This window comes from Mixophyes fleayi, chromosome 8, assembly GCF_038048845.1.
Source record: "Mixophyes fleayi isolate aMixFle1 chromosome 8, aMixFle1.hap1, whole genome shotgun sequence".
NCBI lineage: Eukaryota > Metazoa > Chordata > Amphibia > Anura > Limnodynastidae > Mixophyes > Mixophyes fleayi.
The window spans coordinates 124,672,847-124,685,775 of record NC_134409.1 but is presented as its reverse complement, the minus strand read 5'-3'; the positions used below and the strand labels follow the sequence as shown (position 1 = coordinate 124,685,775).

The 12,929-nt window shown below is 38.9% G+C and overlaps 1 protein-coding gene across 1 annotated transcript in view; it reads right to left on the bottom strand.

Moving 5' to 3' along the window:
* Positions 1–10,149, bottom strand: part of LOC142099675 (monocarboxylate transporter 2-like) — a 34,256-nt gene extending 24,107 nt beyond the window's left edge. The window contains exons 1-2 of the mRNA XM_075183405.1: positions 9,984–10,149; positions 5,155–5,400 (exon numbers count right to left, since the gene is read on the bottom strand). Of these exons, the coding sequence (XP_075039506.1) occupies positions 5,155–5,371 (217 nt within the window). The 5' untranslated portion in view covers positions 5,372–5,400; positions 9,984–10,149. The remainder of the gene's footprint in view (positions 1–5,154; positions 5,401–9,983) is intronic.
* Between the last annotated feature and the right edge of the window lie 2,780 nt (positions 10,150–12,929).

Genomic DNA, 12,929 nt, shown 5'->3' with positions numbered 1-12,929 from the left:
CCCCCCGTTTGCCCAGGGTCATCTCTAAAACACAGAACATCCAAAATGTCGCTCTGCCCACCTCGGGTCCTGCCACATTTTCCTTTTCCCCGCAGTCTACTCTAGGTCAGCGATCTCAGTGTTTGGTATAAATCCGGTCACCAAAACGGAGCATTGACAGTATGGACTTAGATTAGGGGGCACAACAAGAATACGTTACACAGAGAACAGCCCCTACAGTCCTCTTAGCACTTTTGAGGCATATATGCACAACGGTTGCAGGGCATAAATTTGTTCACAAAATAGCCAATCAAAGAGGGCACATTTAAAATAAAAAAAATAAAAAATAAAAAAGGGGCGGTATCTGATTTTTATACATTCCAATACTGCATCATTCAGTAATGTCATGGCATTTATAAACTGAAATTAGATGACATGAGAAAAAACAGGTACAACAGGTAAAAGTTGTGAGACGTCTAAAACAGTCCTCCTTTTCTAAGGTAGTGCATTCTCATATTACACGGTTTGTAAATGCCATTCAATGCCACTGTATGACTCCCAGGTATACAATTTAGAATGTAAGCTCTTCAGGGTAGAGAACTCACTTTTTCTTTTGACAATGATGGATTTGCTGTATAACCTTCTATCCCTGCACTTGTTGTCATGTATAAACAGCACTTGTCAACCAAGTGTACAGTTGTATGCTAAATAAACTCATGGTTTCAGGGCTGTATGACAGCAATGCTAACCACTTTGCTGGTTCCAGACAGTATCTGAGTGGGCTTCCTCCCATGGTATGCAAACATACTTACAGGTTAATTGGCTTCTGATGCCTAAATTAACAATATTGAGTCTATGTTGTAGAGAATTTAGAGCCCAATTCATTAAATGGCGCAAGTCCCGTTGCATGCAGCACTTCCCGTTAAATTCCTCTCTGCATGCTCAGAAACAGACTATACCACCAGTGAGCGCTATTCAAGCTTGAGCGCAAAAGGACACTTCCAACTGCCTAAGAACTGTACACAATATTTTTGTCTGTAGTTAGATTTTTTTCCCCATTATGTGACTGTGCAGTAATTCTTCTAAATAGATTAAACTCTTCTATATCCACAATTACTTCCAGCTTCGCTAACACACACAAAGCCAGCTGCAGATTAACATTCTACCAGTTAAAGCAACACATCATCTGCTGGACTTTTGCCATCAACTGTTAGAAACTTGGAATTGATAGAACATCAGTTAATTATTAATAAATTACAGCTTAATCATCATCTGCAAACTTGCGATGAATTCAAAAGTTTAGCAAAGCCAACAGCTTTGACCCAATGCGGTTTTGGATGTCCGTTATCCACCTGAAAAATGCAAATGTTTTTCCTAATTTTATTCTTTGTAGGGACCCGTGATCACTATTTCCAGGTGCGCACAAGGTGCTCTCCCCATGTGATGGAAGAAACCACACCCTGATAACACACAGCTGCATGAAAAGCATCCGACCTGGACAGGCTGATACTGAAGAAACACAAATAAAGGAGTGCACTATAGACCAACTGTTGTTGAACCATATGCATTGGTCTGTATTTTGTGCATAAAAAAAGTCTAGTCTGCAATTTTGCTAATTAGTGGCCTATTAAATCAGTGTGACTCACAATCACTTTGAAAAGCAAGTCACTATTTAACATTACGGAAGCTGTGTATTATTTAGCTGTATACTATACATGACATAACTGGAGGGCGGGGGGGGGGGGGGGGGGGGGGTTATACTTGATTTAATAGGTTCATCATGTCCTCTGTCTGGACGGGAAGTGCTAGTCTAACTAATCAGGCAGAGTTTGAGCGACAGCTTGGCAGACTTGCTGTGCAGAAATGGCCACTGTTGATTGGTTGATCCAAGCAGATGGGCCCTGTCAGGGCCACACCTTCTGCTGGTCCCTCTGTGTATGCAGCCAGGTATTCTTCTAGCCCTGGGTGTTTTTTTTGCCTTAGATAGGGCTTTGGTATTTATATCAATTGCTGTGCTTCGCAAGTACCATCGAAAAGAACGGAGATAACAGAAACGAAAAATGCGTTATTCTTAGCGTAAAGCATTTATCCAGTGAGCAATATTTTTTTTTAAAAAAAAAAAACATTTTATTGCTTTTAAGAATTTTTTTTTTTTTTTTTTTAACATAGTGGAACGGAAATCCCAAGTCTAGCTGCAGAACACATGTCCTAATACTGGCCCGGCGAAGCTGCAAGTTATCCATTACCTCTCTGGGCCAATATCATCAAGACAGTGGAGTATCGACAGGTCTTTCTGGCATTTGTTTTGATTCCTCCGTTGTTAGTAAATACCCATTATAATTTCAATAACTTTACTGGCAGTCAGCAAATGCAAACGCACATTTCTATCTATCATTAAAAAGAAAAGTCAGTAAAAATATGTAATTTCAAGGACCTACCGTACTTACTGCAATACAAAATACATACACCAAAAGGCCACAGAATTGTGTCAATTTGTGACCCCTTTATGGCTAATCAATAAAGACTGGTTGCTGCTAGATCAGGGCTTCCATGCAATATACAATAAAAATAGTGAAACTCTTAATCCTATCAGGAGAACTCCGCAAGAAAAGCTGCGTTGAGAACTTGCTGTTCAGTGCAACTCTGCACACTTTTTTTCTAATGGACTGAGCACATGGCAAATCATATTGGTGATCTAGTATTTGTTTCAAAATGACAGAGCCCTAGAGCAACTGCTATTATTTTGAACACATTTGGGTTTACATTAGGTGTAAAATAAAAAATGCTGGTTTGTCGCTGGAAAATATTTAGCAACGTTGGCAGAAATTCTGCACACCAGCAAAATCCTGTATGAATGGGGGGAAAAAAAACCACCTCATCCTTCAGTATAAACGCTCTTAAAAGGGGCTGGTCATTTCTGTAACAAGTTCTAGTTTGTTTTAGAAGCACTTTTTGAATGCTACCTTGTAACATTAAATATATTTCTTGTAGCCTGAAGATACACCATCAATGTTTTGGTTTATAGTAAGTTATGCAATGGTACCTGGCCAGTAAATAAATCTTCTGAAATTCTGCAGACACTTGTTTTCAAAAGACCCTGGGGGTATATTTACTAAACTGCAGGTTTGAAAAAGTGGAGATGTTGCCAATAGCAACCAATCGAATCGTAGTTATCATTTACTTAGTACATTCTACAAAATGACAGCTAGAATCTGATTGGTTGCTATAGGCAACATCTCCACTTTTTCAAACCCGCAGTTTAGTAAATATACCCCCCAGGTTTCTAACAGACACACAGATTCTTCATCATTATTCAAGCCACACTAGTACACATCAACAGACACCACAACACACAACAATGTGAATGGACACAAAGAGGCATTCTAATCCAGGTTGGGTCGACTTTATGAAGAGCATAAAGAATTTACAGTTACTAAAGTCCATTGCATATAAAGGTGAATTATAAACACTAATCTTCAATGCTTATGTTATATCATGTGTAGGTCTACAATGTATCATGCTTTTCCCACAATTTCAGAGTTTTTTTTCCTCTGAAAATCTATAAAAACTTTAAATTCTACTACAATAAATATTATAAACGGTTGATAAATGCAGATTAGTAAAATTAAAAAAAAAAAAATCAAATTGAATTGATGTCAGTATTCCATTGAAGTTGACCAATCTGGAAATATAAGAGTCAAAGGCTTAATGATTAGATTTATCTAACCTTATAAAAAGGAATAGTGGAATTATTGATAACAACAACCAATCTGATTCCAGCTATCATTTTCTAAAGTCTATTACATAAATGATAGCTTAAATCTGATTGGTTGCTATGGGCAAAACCTAAATTTTTCCATTTTAGAAGGCCCGATACATTTTTTTTTGCCCTGTCAATTTGTTTTTAACACGGTCATTTTCACATCACTAGGGTTAGGAGATAAGATTTATTACCCATAGTGAGGCAACATTCATAGATAAGAAACTGATACAGCCTTTGTACTTCAAAAAAGTCCTGGTCATATAGTAATTTCATTGTTAAAGTATATATGTTATTTGACATCAAATTATAATGCACATTACTGAAATTAATTATATATATGAAGTAAATTGAGTTTTTATACTTCACAAAAAATGTCTGCTGTGCTCTCTCAGTTGTCATGTTTAGAAGGAAGGTTCTTCTCTAACAGAGCAGACAAATAACGACTGAAGGACATTTATAAACAGTCCTTCACATATATTGGCCACCAGGTGGATTGTTATTTATATATTTATTTAGGTCAGCTGTGGTACCTTTTGTGGGAGAAATTCCATATAAATGTGATATATAAGAAAAAAAAAGCCAAAAAGATCTACAGACTGCCTGGAAATCGTTGGAAGAGAGAGAATTTAATATTTTATAACATACTACACTATATGCCCTCTCATTTTCTTATTTTAATAAAATTAAAAAATGAAAGGGATCTTCCATCTGCAAAGTGTTCAGTATCTTTAAAGTGTGCGAATTGACACACACAGTGGAGGCAGCCATTTTGTGGTTGAACCAATATTCAGCCTGTCAATATCTAGGAACTTGTGACATCACTGAGACATGGGGCACAAAGGGAGGTCACTCGTTCCCTGCAAATTAATAGGCTGCATTTTCTTAACTACTGGCTCAGACCACAAAATGGCCACCTCCGCGGTATATTCGCAGAGAGTGCACTTTAACTGTAGTATGCTGTTGTGTACACACTGGTTAAATTTTTGTCAGCCATCTCAAAGACCCAGCACCAACAAAGTATCAATCAATGGTGTGTAATATTGTACAGATTACCAAGTATTCAGGGGCAAATGCAGGATTTGTAGAGAGGGGTTCCCACACCACGTCACCAGTGGGCGTGACCAGCATGCATGGGGGCGTGGCTATAATATTAGACAATGCTTGGCTGCTCTCCAACTCTTCCTATCCCCATAATATACATGGGCAATGCTGTGTGCACTACTGTTAGGTGCACGCAGCTCTTCCTTTTCCAGCAGAGCCGTGTGAAGTGGGGGCAGGGTCCAGCCACCTCAATTATACAGTGCCCCAGGCTTGGAGGGGGGTTTCCAGGCACTAGGAAACCTCCCCCCCCCCGGTTTGCCTATGGTATTGGTTGTGGTTTGTGTTTGAAGATAGGCTTAGACGTCACTTACCTCCAGCGTACATGACAGCCAGCAATAATGAAGATATCCAGGCTATTTCACTGTAAGAGGCTCCGAAATATTCCTGGATTTCTTTGTAGAAAACGGTTACGGCTTTAGAAAACGCATAGGAGAATCCCATCGATATAAAAGCTCCCAAAACGACCATCCATCCCCAGCCGCCATCTGGCGGGGTGTATCCCAAGCCTGATCCCACCGCTGGAGCCATTATTATATCACAGCACTGTTTTCAGAGACCTAAAAAAAAAAAGACATTGGTGTAAATCTATTATGATCATAGTACTCAACATGTTTTAAACAGAAGAGAAATAAAACCCCTAATTTATTGATTGAATATTTTTTTTTCCAGTGTGGGACTCTTGGTCATTTACTCACTTGCCAGTGAGAAAAAGCATACAAACATTTATGTCCATGATTGCTCTGCACTAGATGCATTCAAATAGGTTTGCACCACTGGGCTAAGGGAAGTCCTGGTCAATTCATGTCACAGCATTCAACAGAGAGCATTTATGTAGTGAGCATAGATTGATTTGATCAATTACAAAGACGGAAGATTTCTTTTTTTTTTATATTACGATAAAGAACAAAAGAGAATATTTTATTTTATAACAAAGTGGTTAACAAGGGTTTGGAGAATGTTTTAAATAACGAAGCCTTAGTTTAAAAAAAATAAAAAATGTTTTCAGTAACGAGGAACTACATGTCCCAGCATGCACCGGCATCTTTTAACTGGAAGGGCAATCTGTCGCTTGTGATTCAACAAACACAAGCATGCCCTTCCAGTCAATGGCTGCTAGTGCATGCTGGGACATGTAGTTTCTCAATAGTTGAGAAAAAAGAGCTGGATGGCTGTAAAACGACAAGTTTCCTCCAAATCCCAATTTTTTGGAGGAAAGTCCGGCGTGCAGGAAATTCTATTGGGACTAGATGAAACATTAGGATTGATCAGTGTAACGTTGGGTGCAACAAGGTGCAATTCAATTCATCAAACTGGAATGAATCAGCTATTAAGGGGGGTATTCAATTGTTAGCGAGATTTAATTTTTTCTCCCGTCGTGTTAAAAAAAAAAAAATCTCCCGCGGGTTTTTGACGGCAATAGTGACCGTTTTGAGTTAGCGCAGCAGGAAAACTCGTGCAATTCAATTGAAAAAGAGAGAACGCTGCCCCTGCGCATTAATAATTGTGGTTGCGAGATTTTAGTGGAGCAAAGGGGAGTTTTAATGCGGTCATGTATAACACAAAAAAAAGGTTTTGCATACATTTCCATACATTAGATTGCATTACACATTGATGATATGTACATTACAGTACTTTCTTTTAGCATATTTTTTTATTGAACTATTTTTTACCATACAATCATCTATCCCATGTCAAAACACATTACTACATTCATATTTGTACCAAAAACCCATACATAAATCTAATTAGCGATTATTATTATTTTTTTTTATATCAATATTTTTTCACAAGAAAATCAACTCTTACACAAGTTAGGCATTAGTGATAAACATAACTTAAACTTTTTTTTTTTCCACATTTTTACATGATTTCAAATACTTTTCAGAGGCTTTTTTATTTTTAACACACCCCAAGGAGGTGCGAGAAAAACAGCATATTTTCCTGTTTTACCCGCCGCGTTAAAAAAACAATTGAATAGCTTTTAACGCGGCTGCCTCTTGCACACCCTATACTTTCAATAGACCTTCTACTGGAGCGCAAGAGGACCGTTTCATGAAAAAAAACGTAGCGTTAAAAATGGAACTCCTCTCCTTCTGTTCTCCACCACCTTAACTCTGCTCTCCAGCTCCATGTCTCTTCCGTGAGGTCCTTCTACCCCCCTCTCTACCCCGCTGGGGGCTCTCACCTCTGATCTAGCTGTACATTGAGCTTCTGAGTTACTGTGCTTTTTGTTAACTGTACCGTGCTGTCTCACCCTGTGTCATGTTTCTGTCTGTCCCTGTACGGCGCTACGGAGATCTAGTGGCGCCCTATAAATAATAATAATAATAATAATAATAATAATAATAATAATAATAATTGCGCCTAAAGTTAACCCGTTAAAAAAAACAGCGTTAAAATGACTTACCACACTCAAAAAAAACAAACAAAACAACTCGCTGACAATTGAATACCCCTCTAAATGTGGTCGGTATACAACTGAAAAAAAGAAGGCACTAGTCATGTGCTTTTTAAAAATTCAAGCCGTAGAAACAGTCACATGAAGGGGACTTTAAAAAGCCAGAGGGCTGTATGCATCTGCTTATCCCCCTTCACTTATTTTATGCAACGTGTTTTCTATGCATGAGAGAATATAGCTTGGATTTACACAAGGCGAGTGTCAGGTGCCTCCCTTACTTTTATATGCTGTGGGTCGTATTGTTTGATAGCTGTGTGAGCACCTAGACTGCAATTGATTACTCTCTTAAATGTAGCAATCTAATCCACAATACCGACAAGTAACACACAGCTTTGTTGACCGAACATTTATGCCATGAGAGTGCCAATTGTATTCTTATAAGTACAGGGATAGCTTTTTTAGGGTCATATCTGGCACAAACCACAGAGGTGATCATGAACACATGGGGAAGTAAATGTATCAACCCTTCTAAAAAAGAAAAAATGGAAGTGTTGCCTATAGCAACCACAGTCTAGCTATCATTTTTCTAGTGCATTCTAGAAAACAATAGCTAGAATCTCATTAATTGCAACATCCCCACTTTTTTTTTCTATATATATATATATATATATATATATATATATATATATATATATAAAAGGTTTGATACATTCACCCCATGGTTTAATAAAAAAAAAAAAAAATCACCTAACAAAAAAAGAGTGATTGAGAACTAGGGACAAACACTTTGGCAAAGAAGAAACAGGATAGCTCCAAGACACAATATACTTTTACATGAGTCCTATTCTGCATCTATTCAGTTACAAATGAAGTACTGGTTATCCCACGTTAATATCTCAAACTATCCAAGATAGTTACTACTGAAACCATTTGGTAAGCTGGGCATTGATTGGGTGTTAAAAAAGTAAGGGACTCTCCATCTGAAGAGTATTAATTAGATTAATAGGTTCGTGGCACAGTGGCTCAGTGGTTAGCACTTCTACCTTACAGCATTGGGGTCATGAGTTCAATTCCCAACCATGGCTTATCTGTGAGGAGTGTGTATGTTCTCCCCGTGGTTGCCGTGGGTTTCCTCCGGGTGCTCTGGTTTTCTCCCACACTCCAAAAACATACTGGTAGGTTAATTGGCTGCTATAAAATTGACCCTAGTCTGTGTGTTTGTCTGTGTGTTAGGGAATTTAGACATTAAGCCTCAATGGGGCAGGGACTGATGTGAGCGAGTTCTCTGTACAGCGCTGCGGAATTAGTGGCGCTATATAAATAAATGGTGATATTTGATGAATCAAATTTATTTGTGTACACTTATGCAATTATTTCACTATCAAATCAGGGCATCACTTCACTAATTTTAACTATGTGTGGGTGTGTTTGCACCTGTTGTAGGGAAATTAGATTGTAAGCTCCAAAGGAGAGGGGAATTATGTGCCTAAATAAAGCTAAAGCTGTAGAATAAAGAATACTAATAACGCTTCTGACAACACTGCTCCTAGATTATGACGAAGCTCAGTTCCACTGGTTGACCTGTGGACATTCTTGATTTCAGTTATACTCTAGTTAAAGTAAAGTGGCTGCGATTGTAGCATATCTGAATCAGTTAAGGCATAATCCACTCTGCTCCACACAGGCTGCCCCTTAGCCTGCCCCTGTGTTCATGCTGAATTGTCCACATTAAATGCTGAGCCACAGTAGAGCTGCCGGTCACATGTTACTAATAAATCCTTTAAATCAAACCTAATAAGCAAGGACTTGAGATATCCTGTTGGCGGTTTGTCCATAAAAGGACATTTGTATGCAATTTAATTTAAGTCATGACAAAAAAAAAAAAAATACATTAAAAGTGCAGTTTTCTCTATCAAAACTAATTTTCTGAACAGAGTGTAAACGTGCTCTGAGACATGTGTAGATAGATAGCTACTGACTCTTCTTTCCCTGCCTCAATACATAAATTAGGGCTGTAAGAAATCTGATCTGTGTTCAGAAAACACATTCTTAACATAGACAAGTGTCTGTTTCATAGAAAGCAATATTTATTTTCTTTTTGAATTATTTTACCACGTTACAATTATACTTAGTGTCCACTTAAAAAAACAACAAATAAAAAGTATCAAACATCTGTTTTATCTGATAATTTATCCTGATCCCTGCTTCTTTTGTGTATATACACGTCTGTGGTAACAGTGAAACTATCTTGTCTTGTTTCTAATCTGGGTATTACTGGCAAGAAATGTGGTACACCTCCAAACAACACAAATCTCAATAATAAAAATAAAATATAGACTAATAGGTTAAACTCAGTAGGGGTATGAAGAGAGCAGGGGTCAATTTTGTTCAGCTCCATAATCTGTCACATTTCTAATAACCCTGACAAGGCTCCCCTATAAGGGGACCGGGGCGGGGGGGGGGGGGGGGGGTCTTCGTTATGTATTACTCCCACTAATTCCATATCAGGCAACAAAAATATCTTATAATTCATAATGATAGAATTAAGTTAATGCCCCCCTTGCATATTTCCAAACTGTCCAAAAATACCCCTACACAGTGGCTGAGGACTGTGAAAACTCTAAAAAAGTTTGACTATTGTGCAGGATGGCGCAGCCTCCCCGTGGCTCCACGTGTGCAGAACGCACCGGGTCCTCGTGGTTCCTGCTGCGTTCTGGCTGCGCTTGGATTGCGCTCACTTACCCTGTCTCCGCTGACGTGGAGCTGCCAACATCCACGATTTGACGCTTGTCTATAAGAGCTGGCGGATGGAAGAAGAATACTTTTTAACACAGACCCTATCTGCATAGGAAGGAGGCAGGATGCGGGGAGGAGTCCGGCAGGGTCACACCAGTGTGAGCAGACTTGGTTCTCCAGCTTCTCAATCACCCAGGGGCAGGCTGGAAACCTTGTGAAAAGGGGGCAAAGGGAATGTGATTGGAACTAACATTAGGCTATCAGCAGATCTCATAGACCATTGCATACATTATAACAACTGGATATGTGAATCATTAACATTGTAAGGAGTTTTGTACAGTCAATAAAAAACCTAAGCTGCTGCGGTACATCTTGGAAAGCATGCTTTAAAGATAACTTTGTTAATTAAGAGGCTCTGCAGCAGCTGTAAAGTGTAAGTAGTCTCAATGGAATATCTGTAGTAACTATACATACATGAATCTACTATCTGGCTGCATAATACATGAATTTAAAAATATGTAACACACTTTCTAAGGTTAAACTTCTGATAGATTTGCCATTCAGTGTTTGACAGGAACAGATGCCTTCCTAAATGTACATGGTTTGCATAAAAAAAGGGAGGGTAATACATATTACCTTGAAATTCAGGATGTACAACTTTGGGTCCCTGCTCTAAATCTGTACAATAATGTGCATATTTTATATACAGAGATCATTGGTGTCAAGACACAGGCAGATCTGGTTGTCCAACTCGATCATAGAGAGACCGTATCTGTGTCCAGATAGGCCACACACACGGTTGCTGAATTGCACAGTTTTTTATTTTTTATTTTATATTAAAAAATCTGATTGATCTCAAATGGATTTTTTCTAAGTAAAATAATAATTTTAGAGCATCATTGATGCAATCTGATGTGTAGATATGATTGTATCCATATACAGACTTCTCTTTTGTCATATACAAGAGCAATGAAAAGAAACATCTGTTTAGAGGATAAACATGAGTTGATTATTCACTACTTACCTCGAAATTATTTTGTATAAAATGTAAGGTAACCAATCAATCAAATGACAGAGGGACAGGTGATTGCTGACTCACCTGTGCTACTGTTGCAGTAGGTGCTGATTAGTTACTAATAGATCTAGTTATTTATCTTTCCAAAGAGCAGTAATGACCCTATTCATTATCCAGCATTCTATGAAAGATTTGGGGGTATATTAACTAAACTGCGGGTTTGAAAAAGTGGAGATGTTGCCTCTGGCAACCAATCAGATTCTAGCTGTCATTTTGTAGAATGCACTAAATAAATGATAACTAGGGGCCTGATTCATTAAGGATCTTAAATTAAGAGGTATCTTATTTCAGTCTCCTGGACAAAACCATGTTACGATGCAAGGGGTGCAAACTAGGTTTCTGTTTTGCACATAAGTTAAATACTGACTGTTTTTTCATGTAGCACACAAATATCAACTTTAAATTTCAGTGTACAAATAAGCTATCAAGTATTTGTGTGCTACATGAAAAACAGTCAGTATTTAACTTATGTGCAAAACAGAAATCTAGTTTGCACCCCTTGCATTGTAACATGGTTTTGTCCAGGAGACTGAAATAAGATACCTCATCATTTAAGATTAGTGAATCAGGCCCTAGAATCTGTTTGGTTGCTATAGGCAACATCTCCACTTTTTCAAACCAGCAGTTTAGTAAATCTAGCCCCTGGCATCGGTAGCACATGGTCCATATATAATCATTGGAGTCCAAACCAGGTTGTTATACATTTGAGTTTTGGAAGTGAGATTGATGTTGGGGAAAAACATATTGCAGCGTTATATGTATTAACTTTTTAACTGAGACATAACTAACAGCTCTTGGGCCCTACAGCAAGGCCTGAAACTACATATCCTTATAAGGCTGTCATTCTGCCGTGTGCGTGTGCGCTATAGCTAGTGGCTGTAGGGGACATGCACAGTGTTTAAATCAGTCAATGTGGTGTAAAAAAAAGCAGACCCCAGCACAGGTGGCTAGTGTAAAAAATAGAACTCAGTCAAGGTGGCTAGTGTAGAATGCAGGCTTCAGAAATGGTGGCTAGTGTTAAACAGACCCCAGTACTGACATCGGACTGTCAGTTACCTGTTCTGCCCAGCTACTCAGTACTCCTTCCTAGACTGCATGGCACCAAGTTCCAATCTTTGTCTCCTGGTACTGTCACTGGTGATAAAGTTCCTGTTGGACCAACTGCAGCGACCTCTCATTGGCTGCCGAAGGTCTCTACAGGAGGAGCATATGTACATTATCAGTGATGCACATTATCAGGGATGAAACCACCGACTGCTCCTGCATCCGGCAATGACAGCAGACAGCAACCTGGCCAGCCAGGGTCAGGTAAACTATTCCTTGTCAGCTGTCCTAGATCTGTCCTGCCCATGAATCCAGACCTGCATACAGTGAAAAACAATTGAAAAATCTTGTCAGGGGCATTGTTAGGTTCTCAAAACACCCAGGGACCAGCCCAACAACCAAGCTCAACACATTCGTAGTTGCACTTACCATTATATCCTCTATATAACATGCTGCATTCATTACATATTACACGATGTAGGGTTGCCAACTTTTTTTATATAATAAGTCACCTAGCAGTGCATGCCCTCCCCTCTCCCCCAGCCAAATATACCCCAGCCCATAATAATTATTATAAAGACATGGATAAATGTGGCAATAAAAGAGGTCACAGCTTTATTTAATAAGTACTTTGAAAGTGGTGGCAAAGAACAGCTCTGCAAACACCAGACCCAGCGATAGCCGTTGGTGACTTCCTCCCATCTTCGGCACACAGGCCCTGGAGATCCTAACCCCCTCCTCCACTGGCTTTCAGAAGGACCCCACATAAGGGTGGTATTGTACACTTCAGCTACAATTTGAACTTTAGTGTCTCCATGGCCACCATTTGCGCC